General features: G+C 38.6%; 5 protein-coding genes across 11 annotated transcripts; 2 read left to right on the top strand and 3 right to left on the bottom strand.

The window, feature by feature from the left end:
- Positions 1–175: 175 nt before the first annotated feature.
- LOC120013242 (protein S-acyltransferase 11-like) lies at positions 176–10,751 on the top strand. Its single transcript, XM_038864987.1, has 4 exons — positions 176–343; positions 1,278–1,500; positions 3,391–3,689; positions 10,005–10,751. The coding sequence occupies exons 1-4, from the start codon at positions 326–328 to the stop codon at positions 10,485–10,487; spliced, it is 1,023 nt and encodes a 340-aa protein (XP_038720915.1). The 5' UTR covers positions 176–325; the 3' UTR covers positions 10,488–10,751.
- Positions 3,697–8,977, bottom strand: LOC120013237. The gene has a single exon (XM_038864980.1). The coding sequence runs from the start codon at positions 8,296–8,298 to the stop codon at positions 6,064–6,066; it is 2,235 nt and encodes a 744-aa protein (XP_038720908.1). The 5' UTR covers positions 8,299–8,977; the 3' UTR covers positions 3,697–6,063.
- A 1,398-nt stretch (positions 10,752–12,149) lies between the features above and the next one.
- Positions 12,150–16,558, bottom strand: LOC120013236 (probable splicing factor 3A subunit 1). Of its 5 annotated transcripts, XR_005471380.1 has the most exons (7): positions 16,387–16,558; positions 13,608–15,839; positions 13,187–13,483; positions 12,962–13,030; positions 12,662–12,751; positions 12,491–12,563; positions 12,150–12,379 (listed from the first exon to the last, which is right to left on the bottom strand). XR_005471380.1 is itself a non-coding variant. In XM_038864979.1 (4 exons), the coding sequence occupies exons 2-3, from the start codon at positions 15,735–15,737 to the stop codon at positions 13,214–13,216; spliced, it is 2,400 nt and encodes a 799-aa protein (XP_038720907.1). In that variant the 5' UTR covers positions 15,738–15,839; positions 16,387–16,558; the 3' UTR covers positions 12,856–13,030; positions 13,187–13,213. The 5 variants fall into 5 exon arrangements, 2 of the variants coding, with proteins under 2 accessions (XP_038720906.1, XP_038720907.1); XR_005471379.1 differs by having other exon boundaries at positions 12,962–13,483; XR_005471381.1 differs by lacking the exon at positions 12,962–13,030.
- Positions 16,559–17,659: 1,101 nt separating this feature from the next.
- LOC120013240 lies at positions 17,660–21,255 on the bottom strand. 2 transcript variants are annotated; one of them, XM_038864985.1, is made up of 7 exons: positions 21,050–21,255; positions 20,077–20,241; positions 19,819–19,879; positions 19,559–19,694; positions 19,128–19,443; positions 18,519–18,647; positions 17,660–18,435 (listed from the first exon to the last, which is right to left on the bottom strand). In XM_038864985.1, exons 2-7 carry the CDS (start codon positions 20,168–20,170, stop codon positions 17,981–17,983), a joined length of 1,191 nt encoding a protein of 396 aa, XP_038720913.1. In that variant the 5' UTR covers positions 20,171–20,241; positions 21,050–21,255; the 3' UTR covers positions 17,660–17,980. The 2 variants fall into 2 exon arrangements, with proteins under 2 accessions (XP_038720913.1, XP_038720914.1); XM_038864986.1 differs by lacking the exon at positions 20,077–20,241.
- Positions 21,256–21,417: 162 nt separating this feature from the next.
- Positions 21,418–25,917, top strand: LOC120013239 (eukaryotic initiation factor 4A-3-like). Of its 2 annotated transcripts, none has more exons than XR_005471382.1 (8): positions 21,418–21,774; positions 22,643–22,883; positions 23,003–23,083; positions 23,657–23,764; positions 23,868–23,987; positions 24,575–24,888; positions 25,418–25,504; positions 25,646–25,917. XR_005471382.1 is itself a non-coding variant. In XM_038864984.1 (8 exons), exons 1-8 carry the CDS (start codon positions 21,449–21,451, stop codon positions 25,757–25,759), a joined length of 1,245 nt encoding a protein of 414 aa, XP_038720912.1. In that variant the 5' UTR covers positions 21,418–21,448; the 3' UTR covers positions 25,760–25,882. The 2 variants fall into 2 exon arrangements, 1 of the variants encoding a protein (XP_038720912.1); XM_038864984.1 differs by having other exon boundaries at positions 24,575–24,742; positions 25,646–25,882.
- The last annotated feature ends 377 nt before the right edge of the window (positions 25,918–26,294 follow it).

Genomic DNA, 26,294 nt, shown 5'->3' with positions numbered 1-26,294 from the left:
AACACTTCAAACCATTGGATTGAAATTATATCTAGAAAGAATTGCAATGCACCAAATCCTCCTTTCGAAGCCCAAATCCAGAGACGAATAGCCCAGCCCAATACTGAATTTGGTCCACTTTGGGCCAGCAGAGTAAACTGTAAACCCATAAAAGTTGCACCGGCGGCGAATATAGAATCCCGGCCACAGACAGAGAGTTCCATCCATTGACTTTGTCTTTCGGGTTTCCATGGAGGCACACGCTTACGTAAATAACGATCAACCAGACTAAGCTTTCAAATGTTCTTCTCATCTGGTTTGCACCTCCACGATCAAAAGCCCCAGCATGGCTGACCTCCCTCAGGTAAATTCAACCTTCAATTCTTTCTATCTTCGATCAATTTCGCCGTTGTTTTCCTTTCAATTTTGTATATATTGAGTTTAAATGATGAGCTTCTACATACATGATGCGTTCTCTTTCCCTCTTTGGTTATGGAAATATGTTCTGCAGTTTGCTTAAATTACTTTCTTTTGTTGTTATTTTTTTTTTTATCTCTTTTATGGAATTCTCATATGGGTTTCTTAATATGTGCATCAAGTAATAGTATACTCCATATGACTCTTAGTTGCTCATATAGGTTCTATGGGAGGGCCTATATTGGATATGTCTTCTTGTTTTCCTTTTAGTCCTTTTTTTTTGTTCTTGCTATATTTATTTCTGAATCATTATTACCATAATTAAACCTTTTTCCCTAATGGTTTGGGGTCACTACTTGAATTCGTGAGTAAAATTAGTTTAAGTCCATTATGTGGATTTTCCTTCACCATTAATTTCTACCTAGAGCGATATTGCGCAATGCTCATGTAATATTTTTTATCATTTCCATCAATTTTATTTTAGTTTTCCATCTTTTAAGGAACAAGGACATGTACTAAAGTGGTAATTTTTTCCTTAGTATGTGCTCCTGATGGAAGACCAACGTAGGAAATAGGAAGTGTTTGCATACCAAGATTTTGCCACCAAATTGCTATTTTCTGCCAAATTCCCAATTTGAATAAACTCAACTATTTTTGGGATTGTTTCAAGTGTCAGTTGCATCTCAATATTTTTTCACTTCTTGATATGCTCAGAATTGGGCAATTAGGATTATTCGGTTACAGTTTTGACTGCAAAATTGACTCTTTGTTATATTTCTTGTTGCTGCTACTCTTCTTGCTCTTCTCATTTTCTGTCAAGAAAGTGCCAGAAGGAAACAACTAACTTCTTTTATATGCGACTTTATTAATATCAAATGCAGGAGCATATCATATCCACAGTTATTGAGGGTCATGAGACAACATGCTGGGGTTGTGGATTGCGCCTTCTTCTTACTTCCAACTCATCCACTTTCAAGTGCGGTTGGTGTGGCGCAATAACTTATGAAGATGTACACAAACATGAAAGCAGTGTCTTTAGGTGGAGACGCTTGCGTGATCGATGCTTTGTATGTGTGCTTGTTGGGTTCATGCTGTTTATCATATGTATGTTTCGTTAACTTCTTTATCGTTTCATGGATCATTACTATGTGATTGATATTCCTTTGAGTTTCTTCCTCATCTGACTTTGTAATGTGTTTATTATTAATTAATTCACCAATTTTAGAGTTACCATCAATTGCACTTGGGGCATTCTTTATTTAATTTCAAAAGAAGAAGATAACTGTTCCATTTTTAGGGACCATTTTGGCTGGACAGAAGTTCTTTTAGACAATGTAACTGTTGTTGTCATCTTTCGATCTGGTTGTCTGCAATTTAGGCAAAGATTTTTTGTTTTCACTTGTGTGTTGATCGCATGTGGACCTGCGAATGTCTTATAAAACAATGGGTTTTTTATATGGAGGGAACACCAGATAAGAGTATTTCTCATCAGGGTGCTTATGTGCCAGTTTTGCTTTTCTTGAAGATTGCTTGATTTTATTATGGGGCCCCTACGTGGTTTTAGCAGGTGGAGAAGGGGTTGGAAGTACTTGCTTTTTTCTTGCCTCCACTGCCATGTACCTGGACCTCATCCCCCAAACATGATGAAAGCTCTGCACCAAATTCTTGCTGAGTGTGTTTTAGATTAGTAAGCATTGATAAAAAAAAATGCAAAAATCTGTTGCAAAAAAAGATTTTGGCAAGAAAGTGCATTTTTTCTGCATATAATCTCTGGATGCACAACTTCTCTAGCTGTTGATTGAATGGCACCAGATTAATTCCACTGTACAATAGTGAGACTGCCTTTCCTCTATCTACAACATGCTGGGTCATATTTTCTCAAGTGCAAGTGAGGAAGCTGGAACAGACCAAAAAAAAAAGTGACGAAGCTGCTTGAGTGAACTTTGTTTTTGATAGGCACATAACAGACACATATGAAGGCATGTATTCATGCATTATGTTCAGTCATATATGTAGAAAAAATTAGCCAATTGCATGGGTACTTATGTAACTTGTGTTCATAACCTAGAGTTGCATTTCAGAATTCATGAATAGAGTGACTCTGAATTGTAAAAAGGCACAACGGCCGACATGCCGTCCAGATATGGGATGTAGAATTGGAGCACAAATATATATATACACTATTTTATGCTAGTAACTTGATTGATTTTCTATACAATGTATGCATATATCTTTGAGATGCATATATATTAATCTATGTGCTAAGTTATGTTCTATCGCATAAACTGTTGTACATCTCTCATGGTGGTGGTGTTGCTTATCTGAACGTCAGAGTTATAGTGGTGCACAACATATTTCATGCTTTAAAGTAGTTCTTGGAAGTTCGAAACTTGGTAATTGCCATAATTGTTTTTGCCTGAAAGGATTCTTGTGAATACAATCTCTCCCTCCCTCTCTGTCTATCTCTCTTTCGCCTGCTCTTTGTGTAAAATTTGACTCTGGCCAAAGAAGGTAATCATGGCTCCATTTAGTTATGCATAGAGAAAGAAAGAGGTGGCAGGCCTTGGAGGATATAAAGGCTTAATTTTGCAATACATTTCATTAGTAATCCTTGTTGTTGTCCCTCATATATTCAATCTTTATTTGAAAGATTCTTCCCCTTGCCCCCACAGTTTTCTCCTGATTTTGTAGACATGTTTCTGAAGTGTATGTTTTCAATGAGGACTTGAAGGTGGATGGAAAGCTTATTGCTCAGCTATGATTTTTTTCCAGTCCTATCAGTCAATCGCTTTGCCTATTTACTGTTGAGTTCAGTACATATGCTCATTTTTTTACCAGCTAAGTTGTTTGGGAAATATTATTATAATTAAGAATCTTCAGACTCACATTTATTGTCTAAGAATTGGTGTTGACCAGTTGCTTTTCACAACTTCTGCTTTAATATTTCATGGAGCCTTTACCATCTTTTTTAAGTAGATTTTTCTTAATATGCAGGTGGTGGTGTGTGGGCGGTGTACCCTGTTGTTTTCTCTATTAGCTATTTCTGTGGTATGTTGCACTCAATCATAACAGTGATCCTATCCATTTCTACAATTTCAACATTCAGCTTAGCGGCATTCAAGTGCGCTGGCAAGCCACCAAGTATACTATGGGGAAGCTACCCAGTTGTTGAGAAAGGTCACCTTGAGAACTATACCTTCTGCAACTATTGTTCAAAGCCAAAGTCACCAAGAACCCACCATTGCCGTTCATGTGGAATGTGCATATTGGACATGGATCATCATTGCCCTTTTGTAAGAATTTCCGATCTTTTGAATATTTATTTTTGAAATGTGATGCACTTAATATCTGTTATATGGAAGCTCCTGCTATCTGATTGAAACATGTTGCTGTCTAGAAGTGAGCTTTTTGATCTGGTATTGGTTTCATAGTTTTGGGAAACTGCATTCATATGAAAATGAGAGGCGTGTGAGACCTTATTAATGTTCCAGGTTTAGGAGTTCCTGGCGCGATTTTAATTCTATGCTGCGAAAATATTAAGGGAAATGACATCTTGAGCGTTTGATGAAAATCTCTTTCCCAAATGACGTAAATACTATACACTGCAACAATTAAATTACTTCAAACTATTTTACAGATTACCAACAAAATAGATTTCTGAACACCGAAAGAAAGCCCTCAAATGCTGTTTTAAACTTCTTTATTTGCACAGACCCACTTAAGTGCATATGATCAGATGATCAAAGTATTCCAGACTTCATAAACTTAGATTTCGAACTCATATATTTCTCTCATTATCTTGCTAAGCCGAAATGTCACATTATTATTTTCCTAGATTAAAGTGTTAAATATTTTGAAGATTGCAATTATTTCCCCTCGTATTCCTTTTTCTCCATGTGATCCGGTGAACTATGAGTGGAATCACGACAACCATTTCTTTTTCCTCGGATTTTTTTTTTTCAGTTCCAAGCTTTAATTTCTTCTTCCATGATACCAATCACCACCAATCAATCAAAATTCATAACTTTAAGAATGACTCCCCAAATTTTCTTTTCCCCAAATTCCATGGCACTAATCACTCCTCAATGATGTGAAATGCTCAATCTAACAAGTTAACTTATTGGGTTGAATGGCAAAATAATTAATCTTAACATGTCTTTTGTTTGTTCATGTAAACATGGTTAAAAAAAATCCCTATCCGTAGCTTCCCTAGGAGTTTTTCATCACAATAGGTTTGTACCAGGGGTCGGCACTAGGCCCATTCCTATTTGTTATAGTGGTGGATGAACTCACACGATACAACCAAGATGAGGTACTTTGGTGCATGTTTGCGGATGATATAGTTCTAGTGGATGAGACAAGATTGAGAGTTGACTCAGAACTCGAGATGTGGAGGCAAACCTTAGAGTTTAAAGGATTTAAACTAAGTAGGACTAAAACATATAAAGGGAACGAAGGAATAATTGAATTAGATGGGAGAAAAGTAACAAAAAGTAAAGTTTTTAAATATTTTGACTTGATTTTCCAAGATGATGTGATGGAGATATTAGTGAAGATGTAGCTAATAGGATTAAGAACGGGTGGATGAAGTGGAGGAGTGCATCCTGGGGTTTTATGCGATAGAAGGATTCCTTTAATGTTGAAGGGAAAATTCTATAGGTCAGCTATACGACCCGTGATGATGTATGGCTCTGGGTGTTGGGCTATTAAGGGACAACATATCCAAAAAATGCATGTAGTAGAAATTCAAATGCTTCATTGGATGTATGGCCACGCGAGGAAAGCTAGGATAAGAAAATAGATTATTAGATCTAAGGTAGGAGTAGCACCAATTGAAGATAAGTTGCGAGGAAACAATTTAAGATGGTATAGGCATGCACAACGTAGAGATAACGGTGCGGTGGTGAAGAGAATCGAGAAAATTTGTATAAGAGAGAATAGGAAGCGGAGAGGAGGACCTAAATAGACATGGCTTGAAGTAGTAACAAAGGTTATGGAATCAATATGAGTTATGGAAGTATGATCCTAAATAGAAACAAATGGCGAAAACAAATACACATAGTGGATGTGATTTTTCTCATAGACTCATGTAGTCGACCCCAAACTTTTGGGATAAAGGCTCGGATGATGATGATGAGATGTTCTGTCATCGAGTGTTTTGGTTTAGTTTTGGATCCTAAGCATTAGTTGTAAATAGTATTCCATTATCTATATGTTGTACGCTACTTGTTCAAGCCATCTCAATGGTTTTCTTGAATTTTAGTTTTGGTTGGCATCATCCCTACCCTTTCATGAAAATATTAAGCAATGACTATGAAAGAAATAAAAATTATGATACACATCCAAATATATTCTAATCTTCTTAATTATGCCTATCCACATTCCACTATATTATAGTCTTGTCAAATAACATGTAGACATTCTAGGAAACCGTAATAGAATACGAAAAAGTAATCACAGCTGCACATAAGATAGACTAACAGTTTCAGATATAAGTATATAACAATCCGAAGACATAAACTAGTAACTGTAATGCTGGTTACAAAATCTCATGCACATGGAAAAGAAACAAGAAACAAAAGGGGGCAAATGGTTCCTAAACGATTTGCAGGGCAGAACAAACAGACCACTTCAGAGTAAAGAGAAACTGCATAGAGATCATTAAATCTAGGCTCTTCGATACTTTTTCTGTGCCTTTGATGAGCTTGCCAACTTTCCCTTTGTTTTTTCAGTGACTTTTGCAGTATCATTGGAGTCACCCTTCATATCCTCGGCTCCTTTCACCTTCAATGAACCAGGTTGCAACTTGACACTACCATTAGCTCTAGTCTTCTGACCACTTTTTGGGGTTTTACCCTTGCCACTGGAGGTTGCATTTGGGGTGTATTTTCTTGACTGACGACTCTTAGAGTTGTCTTGTTTGGGCTTGGAGGTTTTCAATGCGATAGTTCTCTCCTCCTTTGAATTGCTAGTCCTTGCTGCGACTTTGTCATCCTTCTTCAATTTACGCAAACTTTTTGGCGTATAATGTCTGGATTTGCTACCATCATCATCATCAGACTTGTTGATAATCTTAGAGTCAGCATTGGATTTTCTACCAGCTTTACTAACATTCTTAGATTTGCCCTTTGTCCCTGCCCCTTTGGATTTGCCGGAGGAAGTACTTCCAACCCTTTTATGAGAAGCATCAAACTTGCCATGCTTAGTTGGCTGATCAGAATTTGTTTTCAGTTTCTTTTTCGGGGGCATTTCGGAGGTTGCATCTGGACTTGGCTGATCAGCTCCTTCACCATCTGAACCTGAGAAATCTGCAATGATCTTCCACTTTTCCTTTTTGAGATTTAGCATTTCTACATCACCATCAACGTATAAAACCTTATGCTCTTTCTTAACAGAATCAAAAGTGCCAATGACACCTTCATAGTACGTCTTGTCTATCGGCCACCAGACTTTGACCTTCTTTCCAACCAGATTCTCACCAGAACCCTCAGCATCAGGTTCCTTATCTTTCACCGAGGTATGCTTCCTTTTGGACTTTGACTTTGAACTCTCCTTTAAATAGTGTTCGGCTGCCTTTGGAGAAGAGATCAATTCTTTATCATCTTTGGTTGAATCTTCAATTACAACTTTTTCATAGACTGCATTTACCTGCCCTCTATCTTCTAATCGAATGGGAGAAATCCCATCCCCAATCTTACTGAGGGAGTCTACTTTCTTGACTAACTGTTTTGGTGATTTAGCCTCTGAATCATTTTCTATTCGAATTTCCCTCTTGGATGCTTCTACCATGATTGGTGTTTCATTAGAGGTCCGAGTAGGCACCTCTATCCCAGAACAACTATGGAGTTTTGCTTCTGAATTGTCAGTTCCCTCTGATGCCTTTTTATCCCCATCTTCAGCAGAAGGCATTCCTAAGTCTGAATCTACTAAAGATGCATATTCACTAATTTGTGGATCACCAACTGGCTTGGAAGACTTGCCATTTGTAGGGCCAATCTGTTCAGGGGAAGCAGCTTCTGATTCTATCTCTTCCTTAACCTGCTCTGCTTCACCCACAGATGAAGCTTTTGCCATCTTGCTTCCCTCGGCTATATGTTCATTGGCAGAATGGACATCTTTGTGTTCATATATGGATAACTCTTCACATATGAAATAGACCACTTTACTATACTCATCCCGAGAAATGCCCAATGTTTTCACCGCCTGTATCAGGCATGGTTCAAGTCTACTAGCAGAATTTTTGAGTACTGTCTCTCCCAGCTTCCGAGCAATAGGTAGAACTCCTTCATTGTTCTTTACACTAGCTAATATTGGAGATATTAGCTCTACAGTAATATCATCAATTTCTTGTAAAATACAGGTCATAATTGTCTCCATGTGTGAGAATACTTTTTGAGGGTGGTAATTCCTGATTGTTTCTAGAAAATGCCGAAACATCTCAATAATCAATGCATCACATTCAAGATCCATCATAATCACACATAACCTCACCTTTGCCATAGTTTCAAGAATTGAGGTCCTCTTGTTGTATGATCGACTGGATTTGTCAGATAGGTTTTTGAATGATGATACCATCAGCCGAAAGATCTCCTTCAACCGGTCATCACAATAAGGAGCTTCAGGTGCCGTTATTCTCATGATCTCGATGATACAAGAGGCAACCGCGACTTTGACATCAACGTCTGAATGCCTGATAAGTTGATTCGCAACCAAAGCTTTCAATGATGGATCAAGTGCATCTAGCATAGATTTTTTGGGCGCTTGCTCCACCTTTCTTAGGCATTGCTCGAGTTGATCAAGGAGAGCAAGGAGTTCATTGACAGAAGACGGTGGTTCACCCAGCCGATTCCCTGCTCTCATAAGCTGCTGCTCAATCTCTTTATCTTCCGAAGCATCCATCATTTCACTTAGGTTTCTCTTTCTGTAGATCCTTTGAAATTTCACTCTTGGTTGGTTTCACAACACAAAAATCACAGATCGCCTTCGAAAACAGCAAATCTGAGATGCAAAAACCAGATCTAGGAGGGAGCTACGGTTAAGAAACTCCAATTGATGTAGATGGCTGTAATTGAGAAGATCAGTAGGAGGATTGAGATTAAGAAAGAGAACCTGTGAGGGGAAGAAATCTGGGGAAATGGGGTAGAATTTTGAGAAGACACCTTTTGGTAGTACAATGCTATGATTTCAGTAGTCATCAAATGTAGTCGAATATTCTCAACATCAAGTTTATATAGTCAACCCAAAAAAAACCCTGAAATGAATAATTAAGGAAACCCATACAAATAAAAATAAAGGACTAATTAAGGAAAATATCATTAATTAAAATAAAATACTAATTCGTAATTTTATGAGCCGAAGGAGTACGCCTAAAATACTTTTGGATGGGCTCCCGTCATTAGGTTCTCTACGATGCATTGAAACATAGACATCTTCAACCATTTACTGCCTGTCCTATGTCAATATGACATTGAAGAAACGAAATTTGCTGAAATGATTAACACGTCTGTAATTGAAGGTAGAAGTGATTGAGGACTTCAGTATAAGTAGACAAGGTGTTCCTCAAAAAGGAAAAAATGGATAAGGTATAAAATTTGATAGCAAAATCTTGCAGTTTTTTACTTTTTGATTCTGTATTCATATGGCGTGAATTATAACTTAATGTGAGAAATGCATATTATTATCACACAAATATGGACGAGTTATAACTTGAATCCCATTCTGTCTCCTCTTTCTATTTTTTTAACCTCTCATCTTGTTTAAAATTTGCTTTATACTGAATTTATTCTTCTCTTCATTGTTATAGGGTGGCTGAAAGTACATCATTCCCGTCAAAGGCTCTTTAGTGCCCTCCCAAAATTTCAAGCGAGTAACTAAAGCAATTTGCAACCATATTTCTTCGCTAATTGAGATGCTTGAAGGACCAAGCATTTTGTTCTCTTAGCCCATCAAATGAAATTGATGATCACTGTATCAATCACGTCTTCACAAAGATAGCATGCGTTTTCAATCCGTAGATTATCGCTATCTCATTTCCCCCAGGAGACCTCCCTTGTAGAGAATGCAATCCTAGTTGGAAATTTTGTCTTCCAAATACTTCTCCATGAAAACTCAGTTCTTTCTCATTTCCAAAGGGCCCTATTATAGGTCTTTGACCTCAAAATTTATTTTCTTCAAATTATTCTACTCGAATCAGTACACCATAGAGATATCAAGTACTTCCATTCTTCATTTATGAATTTCTGAACACCCACTCCATATTGTTTCCCTCTTTTTGATATTCTACCATCATGTTCTAAGTGATATTTTGCCACATTAGTTCTTCTCCATAAGTGAATTTTTTTAGTTGAGAACTTCAAGACAACAATCCAAAAGGATAGCTTTGTTGAATAGTTTAAGATATTTTATTATCAAGCCTCTGTTTTTTTTTCCTTGGCAGTTTCACAAAGCACAATACTTTACAATGTTCTTCATTAAAGAAATAGAGAAATATATACACATATATTTATGTACGCATCTGATTTATCATGTTTGAATTTCAAGTTTTCTAGAATTAGAATGTTGTTATTGTACTGTGTGTGCCGTTAACCCTTGAACGTTGCCATGTGCAGATTGGTAACTGTGTTGGTGCAGCGAATCATCGACACTTTATTGCATTCCTGACTTGTGCCGTTGTCAGTACAGTATATGTTTCAATCATATCTGTGTATGCAGGGTATCGTGTCTGGCCACCTCTGCAATACAAATCCATTGGCCCTCTAAATGGGATTAGTCGTGGTTTGGCCTTGAGAGCCTTGAAGGAAATTATTCTTGCTTTGTTGGGCTCAGCAGCGTTTCTTTCTGCGAGAGGACTTGTCCTTGTTTATCTGTTTGTTGCAAGTGTCTCTCTGGAGATTGGATTAATCATACTCCTGTGGCAGCAGTTGTGCTATATATATGAAGGTGAAACTTACTTGAGCCTTTTAAATTCGCAGATAAGTGAGAGGCCGGGGAAGAAAGATTGCCAAAATCTTTTTCGTTTTTTCGGCTGCCCATATTCGGTTTTGAGATACTTGCCAAATGCTCGGAATGCTCCAAAGAGACACAAGAAGTGAGGTGGGTTTTGTAGTGATAAGGATGTTGTCTTTTCCTTTTCATTTCATTCAATATAAACTCTTATTCCAGTCGCACCAACTCCAGGTTTATAGATTTTGTTGATACTCATAGAGAGAAGATAAATTGTCTCCAATTTTGCATGGTATTCTTGTCTGGTGCTTATTTGTATGATAAAAAGGTAAAAGAGAAGATTTATGTCTTGCGAATGAAGTGGGCATTGATACTTGAATGCTAAAACTATTTTCATGCTATGCTTTCTGTTACATATCTTGTTTCCTTGTCAGACAAGATTTGTCATCTGTGTGTAGTTACAGTTAGCGGAAATGGAATGTCAACGAGGTTGATTCACTATACTTCCTTGACAGGGCGAAACTGAAACGTGAATCCAGGTGATTTGTTTTCCCAGTTTTGGATCAAACCACCACAAAGCTTGCATCCCATTTTTGGGTTGTTAGGTTGATTTCAACTCAAATCTTTGTGTGTGAACGTGGTCTTTTATGTTTGCACTCTAGCAAGATTAATTCTCTAATGGGATCCCTTCTCTAACATAAGCCAGGCTGCAGGGTTAAATGTTTCCCTTTGTATCCATGTGTTGTTCCTTAAACCTTTTGGTAATGTTAGGTTACGGTCTTGGTGGGTCGTAAAATTAATTACTTTATCATTCAACTTAATGAGTTAACAATTAACTTATTGGGTTAGGACATTTGCTATCACTTATACGTATTTTACCAATTATTAACATTCCTCCTCACACGTGCACAATAAACTTGGAACAACAAAAAACACATAAAGACTAATATTTGGGATAACAATAAATGTGAGTTTAAATGGCAAAAGTAAGATTCCAACACGACCATCCATTCCTATAATTAGTTTGTAATTCAACCCAATTTGGGTTGATACATTTCACATAGGCAGGCACAGTAGGGTCATAATTGGAACTACTTGGTGGTGGTGGTCAAAATGCAAGAGTATAAACCAGGTGAACCAAAGCTGACCTTTGATACGTTTAAGCTTATTTATTGAGAAAATTATGAAGCCCCAGGTCAAGTGGTAGTGCATGTACGTTCACATATTTAGCTGGTATCATTTAATATGTCAAATACTGTCTGGATGATACCATACCAGCAGCTAGACGAGACATTGGCTGTATACAAAGAATGAAAGAACAGTAGTTACTGGAATACAAGTAAAAATTGATAGATAAAGACCACTAGGAATACTTCTGTTCCCTATAAACTTATTTTAGTCTGATGGACATGTAAGAGATTTGTCTATTGATGCAAAAGAGACGAGAGAGAGAGAGAGAGAGAGAGAGAGAGAGAGAGAGAGAGAGAGAGAGAGAGACACGTAGATAAGAGCATAAACGCTAGCGCCTTATGGGCATATTTCGGCAAGACCAAGAAAGACTAATTAGTCCGTAGTTTAGCAAGTAGTGAACTTACTTCTTATCAAGGGAAGTTTCTACTCAACAAGAAATTTTTAGGGCATAATTAGCTGCAACACTCCTGTAAAATGTGAATTGCTACAAGAATAAAAATCTAAAAATTTACCTCTACCCATAACCTATTCTACTTTACTGATTTTCCAAGGCAGGACTGCATTTTACCTAGCTAATGCTCAAGGGACAAATCGACAGTCCAATACAACAACACACAGAATGCCTTAGAAGTTAGATCCATAAATCTTTTCAGCGTTGTCGTCTGAACGAAAACTACTAGCTTGACTGAGCCCACATTGCATGCCTCATCCAAGTTCTAACTAGAAGATATCAGAAAGTTCAATACGCATTGCAAGACCATAATCAGGAGACAACCTAACGGGAAAAAATTGAATGAATAACTTTAATATACTCTCTTCCACCTTGAACAGCCACCAATCCAGGTCAATGCTGCAAAATATATCAAAGTAGACGAATTCAAAAGACAGCCAATGAGATGCAGATGCTGCAAACATGTAGAGATATTTCAAGCAGTTTAGTATAAATCAATACATAACCCACCTGCCTCAAACATTCTTTAGACATGTGGTATCTGATGGGTCACACAAACTATCCAGCCAAACAAATAAGCATTCTGTATTGGAAAACAATGAAATTAGATAGACAAAAACTACCTTAACCACTTTATGACAATAGCTGGTTAAGGAAGTGGTGTCGACTAAAAGGAACAACCTATTGGTGTACATCCCAGGTAAAAACTGTATAAACCATCTGCAGATCCACGTGCCATGTACACTCACATCCTATCTACAAAAGAATAACCTACCTCCAAAAAACAATCATTTGATCACTACCTTTACAAATGAAAATAATCCATCATGAACATATCAAGATATCAAAATCAATAACCAGAGAGTAAGTACCCAAAAAAATAATACTACTGCATAGCAAATAATTTTCAGAGTATCAATTACAAAAGGCGAAAGGAAGGAATCTTTTGTGATATAAGTTGCTGCCAAAGAAAAGGAACACCTCTACTTCCCATTGCCCTTGAGAGACTCGCATTGGCATCAGATCTGAAGTAGATACCACATTTTCCATCTGTTCAGAAGCAGTAATAGTTTCACATAGAAATTTTGGTGATACATAACCAATATAATATCCAGTATAGCATGATAAGCAAAAATACCATGATCCCAAATAAAATGTTAAAAACTAGGGAATTTCTCATCAAAATGAGAATGGTCCAACAAAAACCTTAATTAATCTGGTCAAGAAGCCCAATTATCTCTTTCTACCACCACGCTCTCTCAAAGACAGAGTGAGTGTTTCCCCTGCTCCAAAATTGTAATACGCAAGTGACATATTGTCCTTGAGAAAACCAGCTTTTCCACTCAATTTCTGTTTGTTTGCTGGTAGTTGGATCTCCCCTGATATTTTCTCCTTCAGACTGCCAACTGTTTCAGACAAGGATTGCATTGTAATCTCCAGGACTTGCCCTTTGAGATTTCCTTCATCAACATTGGGAACAGACACATTGATGCGAACAGGTCCCTGCAAGAAAAGGCGAAAAAAATAAATAATGTGAACTAGAAAACTCTCCAGGATAAGAAGCAAAAAAAATTGTTTTAGGACATTTCACGAAAAAAAATATCAAGAAAACTTGTGAGACATATACCGGATGTTGAGCCAGAAATTGATCTTCAGGAATAAGCATAGAATCATCTTGCTTTTGCCTCTTTGGTTCTGGTTCATCTGGAAGTGGTGGAGGAGCATCATCAGGTGGTGGCGGTGGCGGCATTCCTTGAGGAGGTGGGGGTGGCGGCATCATATGCATGGTAGGAGGAGGAACAGCCAAAGGGGCAAAAGGTCTGGGAACTGGTAATGGAGTAAACTGAGATCCAGGTGGAGGTGGAACAGAAATACCAGGTTGGTTCATAGACATAGGTGGATGCATTTGGTGTGGACGATGCATCATCATTGGTTGCTGTCCAGTTGGCAATGGTGGCTGTGGTGGAGGAATTGATGGCATCATTGGCATTCCTGGTGGCCGGGGTGGGGGTACAGGATATCCACCACTAGTTGGAGCTGAATATTGAACTGCATTAGGGGGTCGAGGAAGATTCAAGGCCAGACCAGGTGGTGGAGGGAGGGGACGAATGGATGGCAAACCAGGTCGAGGAGGAGCCATAGGACCAGGAAGGGACCACCCATCATTGTTACTAGCATCATTCTGATCTTCCCCATTGATGTTTTGAGACATAGCTTGATTCGCAGTGCGTCCAATGCTGCCAGTGTGACCATCCCATATGACTTGTTTTGGCTGCTCATCTTTCTTCTTCTCAATCTCTGCCTTGACGGCATTAGAAACTTCTTCCTCCGTCGTACCAAAGATATCAGGACGGGTTCGTGCAAGTCCCACAATATTTTTGGCAATCTCATCATCCTGCGCAAGAGTTGTCTCTCGAATCTTAGCAAACATCCTTTCCTTTTGCTCCTTATACTTTGGATCAATAAGGGAAATCCTCATGTGCTCAGACATCTCATTAATTGGAATTAGTTCACCAGTAATTGGGGATACGGTGAACTTCGTTGGGTCTCTTTCAGCAGGGATCCTCTCCTCCGGTCTCTTCCAGTTCTTTACAATTCTCATTGGTGGCTCTGGCTCCTCGTTCGCCTTCACCTTCTTTTCACCATCATTCTCTTCAAGGCTGGCAGCCTTCATGCCCTCTTCAACAAGCTGCACCTCTTCTTCATCCATTTCCATTTCTACAGCTTTTCCAGGCTCAACAAACTCATCCTCATCCATAGCAGACACCTTACTCCTCCTTACAACCTCCTCAAGGGTCATTGGAGGAGGTAACTCCTCATCCTCATCATCAGCAAAATCTATAGTCTCGACCAAAACAAAATCATGCCAGTCAATCATAGCCATTTGCAACCTCTCCTGTTCAATCTCATCCTCTGCTTTCTGCCTAGCTTGCTCCTGCGAACGCTCCCACTCCAAGCGATGCAAACATCGTTCAAGCACGGTAGTCATGTCAGTAACACTCCTCTTCAGCTTTTCCGACAAACTTTTTGGAGGCATCAAAACTCGTGAATAGGCATCCGCAAGGGCAGTAAAAAACATGAACATGCTATGAGTTGGCTTTAAAAAATGGAACTGGGGATTGTTCATCTCCCTACTTGCCAATCCTGTCAAGAATGATTTACCATTTCGAGCCGCAAACTGAGCTGTTAGCTTAATGATGTCCAGTTCTTCACCTGTAATCCCTTCAGGAAGCCGGACAGTATATTGCTCAGCTTCCGGGGGCTCAAGAACCTTTCGCACAGGTAATTTAAACTGAGCTGCAGTGTCGGGTTTTGCAACAGCTTCACTGCCATCAGCAGCAGGAGCCAGTGGAGCTGACTCTGGTATGGAATCAGCAGGCTGGGCAGAAGATTGATTTTGGGAACGAAATTCAGACAATCGATGTTGATAGTATGTATGGTAGGCATCTGTAGGGCTCAAAAAGTTGAACTTGGCATTATGAGCATTGCTGGCAATGATTCTTTTTTCAAAGTCAGGTCCATTTTTTGCAACAAATTGGGCAGTTTTGTCCACGATATTCCTGATATCTGGAGGAGGATGTATAATCCCTATAGTCCTTGTATGAGTCGCAACAGGTGTTGGAACCGAATTTGACCTGCTCTCTTCTTCATTTGTAGCATTCTCTTCTTCACTTGGTACCTGGGATGGTGGAAGAGGCCCAAGATCTCCATCAGCCGGTGGCGCTGGAAGAGGCAAGATTGGCAAATTGCCTAGCATTCTTTGTTCTCCTCAAACAGAGAAACTTATGAAGAACCAGAAGAAGTGAATAGCATCAACAAGTGTCTCTGCCAAAAGAATACTTCAGTGGAACCACAGCCGCTGCATCAATTATTCGTTAGCGACTGTCAGGGGAAGCTTATAAAAAAGAACTAACAGGGGGGGAATCAAATGGGCATTCACAACTCCAAACCTAGCAATTTCACATTCAATACACACGTACTTCTGAAATAGTGTTTCAACAACATAAATTTCACTCGATGTTTTTAGTTTAAGATGTATGCTCAAAACATATTAGAAAACAAAAAGAAGTCTCTACTCAGTCATCTTAGAGAAAACCAACAACAGCGATACTCTATCACAGATAAACGATTAGAATCGTGTCGTATGACAGTTTCCTTATGAAGGGATTTTAAGCAATTATAGTTCTATCAAGGTTTTCTGATGATTAGGGTTTCAGGAACTAGAAATTAAGCTTCAAAACAGTAGAGAACAGATAAATCACGAAACTAGTCGAGTAAAGAAGGAATTAGGGTTTGTTTTAAAGAGAAAGAAAACTGCGTGCAGAAGAGCTCTCCCCGACCAGTGTTGAAGATACGAAAAATGGGTCAAATTCCAAACTACGAGAGAGTAGCCGAAAGAGGTATACCTGACTTAGTGAAGCGGCAATATTGCGTTCGCCGGGCGAAGAAGAAAGACAGCAGCGGCAATAGCAGCAATGGAGGAGTGAAAGTTGAACGAATACGAGCCAGAAGGGGCGGAAGGGTTTTGTAAGATGTGTGGAACCGGTACGGAAATTCAAGCCGACCACGGTTCAACCCGCAACGACAAACTGTCATTCAGACGGGTCGGGGCACCAGGGCATATTCTATTCGGATTCGGCTGAGGACCCGTATGTTGGTCAGTTTTTGACATAAATTTAACTGATCGATCGGCTATCGGTGATTTAATCGATTTTTCGATGAATCTTCACTAATATACATTTGACAATAACTAACCAAACAATGGATTGACATAGTTTTTCACTTTTTTTGACCTAATTGTCAATAAATTGTTCACATTTAAGGCTTTCAAATTTTAAATGATAGCTGTGAATGTTCGAATTTACAACTTATAAGGCTTTCAAATTTATTCGTCCTTTTGCTTAATTTGATAAGCTTCCAATTTAAAATTCTCCTACGTCAAAACTCCTTATTTCAGAATTAATAACGTTCATGTTCATGTTTGTTGTCATTTTAGAATTGTTGTATATGATTTAGTAAAGCTGACAAGGCACAATGGGATCAGACTTTTAACAAAAGTTTTTGTTGATATATGTGTTGATCGAGTTAAGCCGGTGGTAAGCCCAACATTCAACTTCACTCGTAAAGGATGAAGAAAGTTGATTGCATCGTTGAAAGAACTGGTAGATCATAAGACCAAAAACCCAACTGAAGAACAAGCGGGATAATGTACAGAAAGACTAGCGTGTGCGGGAGAAGTTGAATCATTGGTAAGACAGGGCTTGATTGGGACAATGTGCATGGAACCCTGCTAGCTGATAACGAATGGTTAGATCGAAAAATTAAGGTTAACCAGTTCGGCACTGAGAATCGAGAAACACTTCCGTTCATGTTTGGAGGTCAAGGAGCGACGCCGCTGCATGCTCAGATTGCATCAGCTAGTGGACCTCCAGAGCAAGTTAATGAAGATCTTCAATTGCAAGGAACTGAACAAGTCAAAAATGATGTGCAACTCTCTTGAGCTCAATCAACTCAGCTATTGAGACCACAATGCATGCTAATATCCTATGTGCAATTGATCTTTACATGCAGAAAACAAAGAAATCGACCAAAGTGAAGACCAAGCTCCACTTCATCTGAGACATAATCAAGTTATTGCAAATGCAGGCACACATCATCAGCTTCATAGAGTAACTAGTATGATCATTTATCTTTTACGCGCAGCAGTAAATCTCCAGTCATACATCAATTATCTGACTATAATCGTTGGAGTTGCAGAGAATTGACATACAAGCATTCATTTCTCATTAAATAATCTCTTCAAGTAAAAGGCGACATTAATGCGAAAGCAAGATCCACATCCGTGAAAAAAGAAGTGAAAGCAACATAGAATTTAACCCACATATTCTACAGAGTATACTAGTGCACCTGAGCTTTGTTCCCAACATCACTGAGAATGGACTGAAGGATGATTGATGTCAAACTAATTCATTGACAGACCAGTGAAGAGCAGAGTTGTAATTAGTCCAATTCCTCTTCACCATCACTGCCGCCTCCAAACATGGAGGCCATTTTCATGGCCAGCTTTGCAGCCATCTCTCTCCTTTGAAAATCAGGCATTAATCTCAAAGTGCCACGCATATTTCCTATTTCAGACATTAACCGTTCCAACTCCTCAAAGTCAAAAGGTGTCCCTTCGTCTGTTTCAGGGTCTTTGTCAGGTTCTTCAGCATCGGACAAAACTCTATTGTCAGACCCATTCTGCAAAGCTGCTTTTGATGTTGAAGCCTCCAACTCTTCCTTATCATTCCTTCTCCCACTCTCCGGATCGCCTTCCAAGAAATCATCATTCCTAGCTACTGGATTAGGATCATTAGCAGAAACCCATGCTACATCCGTGTCATCCCATGGTTCAGCAGAACCTACAGATAACCTTTCGTAGTCTAATTCATAATCTGATTCTTCTTCAGACAATTCTGAGCAGAAACCATATAAAACACAGTATTAAAAAAAAAGTAACAAACAAGAACTTGAACTAAAGGAAGGTGATGTATAGCACCTTCTTTCTCAGGCAATGATGGTTCAGTGATCTTATCGCCAGATTTCAGGACCATTCCAGGCCACATATGAGCGGAAAGAGCACCGAATAGACGTTCAACCCCTTGCGAGTCACCATCAATAGATAGACCTGTCAGAATCAGCTTCTTCATCAGTAATGCCAAACATCACAAGAAAAAAATTATATCACGTAACTAAATGGATGTCATGGAAATCCACATTATATTTTTCATGATTCACGACCGTCAATTGAATATCACATTAAATTGTCTCAACAAAGATGCATTAAACTTCTTTTTCACTCCCTTATGCCACTGTTTACTTCTCAAATTATATTCTAAACATTATTGACAGACTGAATAAAAATATTAGCTTTGCCACAATATTTTTTGTCCTACATGCACATGAATATATAGATATCAAATTAATTACTCATAAGGTAACAAAACATTATAACTGTCACATAGGCAACTCAGAAAGATTTTGCAAGGGTTGATGCTCCACAATTTTGCACAAATCTCATTCAGCTGGGAAAAGAAGAAGACAGAGACAAAGAAGAAGTATCGATATGATTTTTCTGTTGCAGCCAAAGTTGAAAGGCAAGCTTTACATTTGTCAAAAGCAGCATCCAAAGCGCAAGATTCAATGAATTCAATGTTGTGCTCGCAGCACCATTCCACACATGACTTCCTAATCTTGGAAGATGGTTCTTCATGGTCTAATAGAGAACTTCCTTCAGTTTCAGAAATTCCATATTCGGTGAACTCTTCAGGAGATTCATTAGGCTTTTGCAGGTGTCTTCTGTATTCAGAATGAACTGGATGCCCAGGAATACGATCCACTTTGTTCCCAATGCATAATAATATCTCAAATTTCTGAATATCAGTAACAGACACCCATTCTTGTAGTGCAACAAGTGTTGATAGCTGCACATGAAACAAAGAGAATGTAATTTAGCATCAATCAATGCATTCCAATGCATAAGGAGATTGCAGGTGACATAATTTAGCGAATATTCAGAATGAGTTGGTGTAGGCTAACATCACTCATATCAAAAACCATGACCAAGGCAGTGAGCTTATTGCAAATTGGCAGAGTCCCAATAGATAGTTCATCATTGAGATGAGTCATCCACACAGAAACATCAGCTGTGTAGTACTTAGTATCGATAGTCCACCTATTTTAAGAAAATAAAGGGGAAAAAAATCATTTTTTTAGTAATTAAGAAGCTTGAGGCACCAAACAAATCATGTTTGAAAAGGTCCAATGAAAAATGACTAGCATAACAACAGCGAACATACCCATGAACAATAACTTGAGATGGTGAGTAAAAATCATCTTCAACATCCACAGAAAGTAATCCTACAATGGACAAGAAAAATGAATTTCAAAACATAATATTCCAAAACAAAAAATGTTCAAGAAGTGAATCTTCGTATTCAAGCCTAGGCATTTGTCCAATTTACAATGCTAAAGCTTAAAATAATCCAAAAAGACAAAAGACCCCAAATTGGAATATAAGAAATCAGTTTGCTCAGTTTAACTGAAGAGAGATATACTGGAGAGAAGGGTGCGTTTGCCAACGTTAGGGGATCCGATCATGAAGATTCCGGGCCTACTCTCCAGGGCCATGCGATCTGACCGTTGCTGCATTTTTCTTCACCCAATTTTCCTTAATTCTCAAGCTCTTGATTTTTGCAGTTCAACCAATTTGTATGTATATTCTGTAACACAAATGTTCATTCACTTTACACAAAGAAATTGATCTTTACTGGATAAGGTAGGCTAGTCATCTTTACACCAAGATATCACAAGAATCATAAATTTCCTGGATGGAACTTCAATGCAGTATAACAAAATAACTCAAATCTATCCTTCAACGCAGTGCACGTTTTCCCCATTCAAAAAAAATGCAGTGCACTTTTTCAACCAACTTAATACAAGTAGTTGTCAAGTGCATCCTAAGCAAGTTATGTGTTTGCTTGCTTCATCAAAGGAAACATTGGCATGGATCCCAATGTTTTTTGGAATTGAAATAATGCAGAAAACAAACCTATGCATAGAAAATCTTCATTCGAGAATCTAGTGTGTCAAAAAGTCTACTGGAATAAGGAGAGAGCACATGCCAAATAACTAGGAAAGAAATCCATCATTCTAATGAAGTTCAGGAATAATATATGAAGTTGCAAGCTTTGTTTCAAGGAATTAAAAGCCATTCAGTCAACAGTCGACCAGAGAATACAACCAATATCAGAACAATAACCCATTAAGAAATTTGACAATCATAAGAAAGAGATCAAAACAGTGACAAGTAAAAGTGATAGACAACAACAGCTCCATTATTTGATTATAGAAAAAGAAAATCAAACACAAAAATTCTACACATAAGATTCTAATACAAAAGACCCAAACTCAGTTTCAATTGAAACCCTTGAGATTGAACTTCAGAAACTTCAAATTGAAGACACAAATTTCAATTCCTCAATAAACAAAACCCTAAGAGAATTAACAAGGTTAGGTTTTGAAACTTACCGATTCACAATGCTTTGTTATCTACACAGGAGGCGGAAAGAGGAGCCACCAGCAGGCTTCGCGCCCGAGAGACGAAAAGAGACCGAACTCGAATCGTGGAACTCCGATCGCGAGAAACGAAACGGAGTGAAGTCGAAAGGCTTCACGTGTGTGTGTGAGAGATGGGGCAGTACGGAGCTGCGGTGGGTTTAACTTCTCTTGGGGTCGGGCCCGAATCTGGAGCGAGAGACATTAAATAGATTTGGGCCTTGGCCTTTGACGTTACCTGTATTTGAGGCTAAAATAAGAGCCCAATTGAAATCAGCCCCAATCTCAAGGCTCTATAAAAGACCAAAATAGAACCAAAAATAGATACAACTACTCCCGGCAGGTATTTTGTGTACGGGAAACCTAATTCCGATGGCAGCTGCAGCGATAGGAAGCGTGGTGCCGGCGGGGAGGGCGGCGCGGAGGGCGGCGCGGAGGGCGATGGAGGATGACAAGTTGGTCTTTGAGACGACGCCTGGTGTAGACCCTGTTATGATATTCGATAAGATGGGAATCAAGGACGATGTGCTTGGTGGAATCTACGCATACGGCTTTGAGAAGCCCTCTGCAATCCAGCAGAGGGCCGTCATGCCTATTATTCAGGGCCGAGACGTCATCGCACAGGCACAGTCCGGTACTGGCAAGACCTCCATGATTGCTCTAACTGTTTGCCAGATGGTTGATACAGCTAGCCGAGAGTAATTTTTTTTTTTCTCTCTAATCTTTTGTATTTTTTGTTTATGGTTGTGAAACCCTAATTTTGTTGTTTTTTACTCATGCGCGGATACTTTATTTTTTTTTGTTTGTTAATTGCATAGTCCTTACTCCTTGATATGTTGTTAACTTAGAATCTAAATTATGTGGGGTTTTACGGTGAGCGTTTCCTCCAAATATAATTATGTCGGAGATATGAGAAATTCAGTAGAATGCCACCAAGGTTGCGCCATGCAATTATAACCATCTACGTATTCCACTCAATTACAATAACTTAGATCCCTGCCCCTCACTATACGTGCGACAAACCGAGTAAATTCTCACATTTCAGTTTGAATAACTTGTCCTAAAATGTGCTAGTAAAGCAATGTCTTTGGAGGGGCTCTTACCCTACTTGTGTTTCGGGGCTTCTGGTGGAGAATCTGATTTTGATAACCTTAAATATGTTCCTTGTAGTTTTATGCCATTTTTTTTGTCTAGTTAAAGTATTTTGCAATTTGTACCCTTCGCAAAAGTAATTTAGACTTTGAGGTTTTCGCATGGTTGAGGATGTAGTTTGTAGATAACAGTGATGAACAGAGAATGGAATAATGTTTTGGTTGAACAGAGGATGGAACAATATTTTGGGTCATGCAGCTTAATGTTCACATGTTCACATGTCTAGTACTAGTAGGATCCAGCTCCATGTGAAGGTTCTTGAAAAAATAATTAGGGAAGGACTTCTATTATTCCTTTGTTGTTATTTTATGATTTTTCGTCCAAAGTAGGTCAGTCAATTTTTAAGCAGGTCTCAGTGATGCCAATAAAGTAGAAGCACGTACTTATGATCCCGTGTTTTGCTAAATTATGCAGGGTCCAGGTCTTGATATTGTCACCTACGAGGGAACTGGCATCTCAGACAGAGAAGGTAATATTGGCCATTGGTGATTATATTAACATACAAGCACTTGCGTGTACTGGTGGAAAAAGCGTGGGTGAGGATATCAGAAAGCTAGAACATGGAGTTCATGTGGTATCCGGAACTCCAGGCAGGGTGTGTGACATGATCAAGCGGAGAACTCTACGTACCAAAGCCATTAAACTATTAGTTCTTGTGAGTTCACTTTCAATTAGTTGTGCTTTTTGTTATGTTAAGACGTGATTTATATTTTTTTGTTGGGAAGGCCAAGCTTAATCTATCCTAATCCTTTTGTAATTTGGATGTTCTAATAGGATGAGTCTGATGAAATATTGAGCAGAGGTTTCAAGGACCAAATTTATGATGTATATAGATACATTCCCCCAGAGCTTCAGGTGCGCTCTCTTTCTCTCTCTGCTTTAATATTTGGTTGACATGGTGACCTCTCTCATTAGTCTTTTAAATTACTGCCCTTTTCTTCCCAATAAAATGAAGAACGCAACCCAAGGCCATTTACTGCTTTTCAGTCCACTGTGCCTCTGTGTTTTATGAAATTTATGCCACTCTATTTGAGTTGTGTGTGAATATCATATTTTTGTGTGTTGGTTTGTTTTCTTGTTTGCTATTTTCTTGCTTTCTGCTGATTGCAAACGCAGACATTTCACTGGTTTGAATTTTTCATTCTGAGGCACTGTATGTTTTCCTGGTTTTGTTTTCTGTTTATATATTGTGCTCTTCAATCAGCTTTTCTACTTGTAATTATGTTCAGAAGGTTAACAAAGCGTGGGAGGTCCTAGGTTGATTCTTTTACGAGCTGGTGATGTTGTGCAATGAAATTAAGTTATTGTTTATTTACATGCTTCAGCATAAAATAGTTTTGATGTTGTTGACAGCTGAAAGTCATGTGGTGAAGGTTTGTTCTGCATGTGGTGCCTGTTAATTTTTACATTATTGAGCCTTTGTCACAGGTTGTCTTGATCTCAGCCACTCTTCCGCATGAAATTTTGGAGATGACAACCAAGTTCATGAATGACCCTGTAAAGATCCTTGTGAAACGTGATGAGTTGACTATGGAGGTAATTAAAGATTTGAATATCAGTTCTGTAAGCTTACTTTGAATGCAAATCTGAGATCCAAGATAAGCTTTATTTACTTCCATTTTATTGATGGTGGTGGCAGCGCATGGAACAGTTTTTTGTTACAGTTGAAAGAGAGGATTGGAAGTTTGATACTCTCTGCGACCTTTGTGATAACATTTCAATCACCCGAGCTGTTATTTTTTGCAATACCAAGCGCAAGGTAATATTCTTTTCTGTTAGTATCTTTTCTTAACTCTGTAGTAATGGCATGGATAAATAAAAAATATCTTCGATATAATATTGAAGACATACTGATTGGATGGAGTTGTAACTACGTGTCAAAGAATTCACATGTTTTGTGTATTGTATAGTATTCATTAGAAGCATTATGCAGTATATTTGACATAGAAAAGAGTGCTTGGGGTTTCCTCTTTCTTGATATATGGTCTGGAGACTAGCTATGGGTTGTTTGTAAACACACTGTTCAAAATCTTCCTATGAGCTCGAGCAAGATTCCAGTATATGATGTGACATTACTTTTAAGGAAATAGAAGATATTGAAGTGCTAACTGGGCTATGGTTGGATAACGGAGAGAAAAAAAATAACGTTAGTGAAGCAAGTGTTATTTTGTTGAGGATATAATATAACGTTGCACTGGTTAGGGACGGCAATATTTTTCATGGATTTCTTTGACACCCTGCTGTCATAGTTTTAATTCTTAGTTTTGTGTTGCTTTCAGCAAAGTTCTTGATTTGAGTTTTTGTATTCTAATATATGAATTTTTGGAATTCCCATTGGTGATACAGGTGGATTGGTTAACTGAGAAGATGCGGAGCACTAACTTTACTGTGTCATCTATGCATGGGAACATGCCACAGAAGGAGCGAGATGCCATTATGCTAGAGTTTCGGTCTGGGGCAACCCGTGTCTTGATCACCACTGATATTTGGGCTCAGGGTCTGGATGTTCAACAGGTTAGTGTTTTTTTCCTTTTTTTCCCCCTTTTTTCTTCTACTGCTTACAGGAGGAGCGAGATGCCATGATGCTAGAGTTTCGGTCTGTGGCAACCCGTGTCTTGATCATAGCTGATATTTGGGTTCGGGGTCTGGATGTTCAACAGGTTAGTGCTCCCCCCCCCCCCCCTCTTTCCTTCTCTCCTTTTTCCTTCTACTGCTTAGTTACGCCTTAAAAGAATCTCCTAGATGCCTCTGCCGTCTTGAGCGAAATCTTGTGTTGATTGGCCTTGTCCTGAGAAGGGTGGCCTTCAGCCATTCTAGGTTTTTCAATTGATTGAACTTCTCAAGAAAAGTGGTGTAAGCCATGAGAAGTCTTGTGATGATGCACAAAATTTGTGCTCTCCAGAAAACTCTATTTCGTAGATGTTAAGAACTATTATGATAGCGTCATTGAAGTTGGATTTAGGTGGAATGTAATTCTTTCAGCAGAAAAAAGCCTGAATCTGGATTTGTTTTCTAGATATATTAAATTATGAATTTCGATTTTACGACTCTGCTTTGCATGTGCTGAGGTTTTTAATTGTGCCTGTGTACACATCTTGAGGTGTAAGGCACTGATTTCCAATGCAAGGAGAATTAAGATGGTGCTGTCTAAGCATGGTTCTCTTAACTTGTCTATGGTGTACTGTTCAGGTTAATCTTGTGATCAATTATGACCTTCCAAACAATCGTGAGCTTTACATACACCGGATTGGTCGTACTGGCCGTTTTGGACGCAAGGTATCTATATGTTTGGTTCTCGCACTTGTGTGTTCATTCATGTGCTCCTTTCACCATTACAACCTACGGCTGATTTTACTTTCATGATTGGGGATTGGGGATTGGGGATTGGGGAATGATGGCTTTTACTATGTTTTCCAGGGTGTGGCCATAAATTTCGTCAAGACTGATGAAATCAAGATTCTAAGAGACATAGAGCAGTACTACAGTACCCACGTTGAAGAGCTGCCGATGAATGTTGCTGATCTCGTATAAATGTTACTGTTGAATCAGTTCCAACTGTTTTCAATTTTTCTATTACAATCAGCTTGATTGCAACGCACAATGCAAAACAATAAATAGATGAATATGGATTTCCCTTTTTATTCTTTTTCCTAATCTGCATAAAAGGAAAATGAGAGACGAAGGCAAGACTTTTATGCAGGATTTCCCAAGTTCTTTGCAGCAGTCTAGTACTGCAACTCATCAAAGAGGTGGTAATTACGAAGATTGCTCTCCTCCTTGCCGTTCTACCTATCAGGAGAGCAATCTTCCACCCATGCCAAATAGAATTGTAAACTGGAATGTGCAGGATTACATAATCAGATTAAAAAGGGTAGGCCACCATCGAAAAGATACTGAATAAATGGAATTTAAAGAAAATGCCCTTTTTTTTTAATATTACTTGGAAATATGTTTTTCATTGGAATTGAATCACACGGCTTACTCAGTTGATTATCAAATGAGTCACATCTCGTTGATGAAGAAAATGTCCATTGGAAAATGGAGATATTTGATATTAATGGAATTA

This window comes from Tripterygium wilfordii, chromosome 13 (genome assembly GCF_013401445.1).
Source record: "Tripterygium wilfordii isolate XIE 37 chromosome 13, ASM1340144v1, whole genome shotgun sequence".
Taxonomy (NCBI): Eukaryota; Viridiplantae; Streptophyta; class Magnoliopsida; order Celastrales; family Celastraceae; genus Tripterygium; species Tripterygium wilfordii.
The sequence above is the reverse complement of the archived record's forward strand: the minus strand, read 5'-3'. Positions and strand labels throughout refer to the sequence as shown.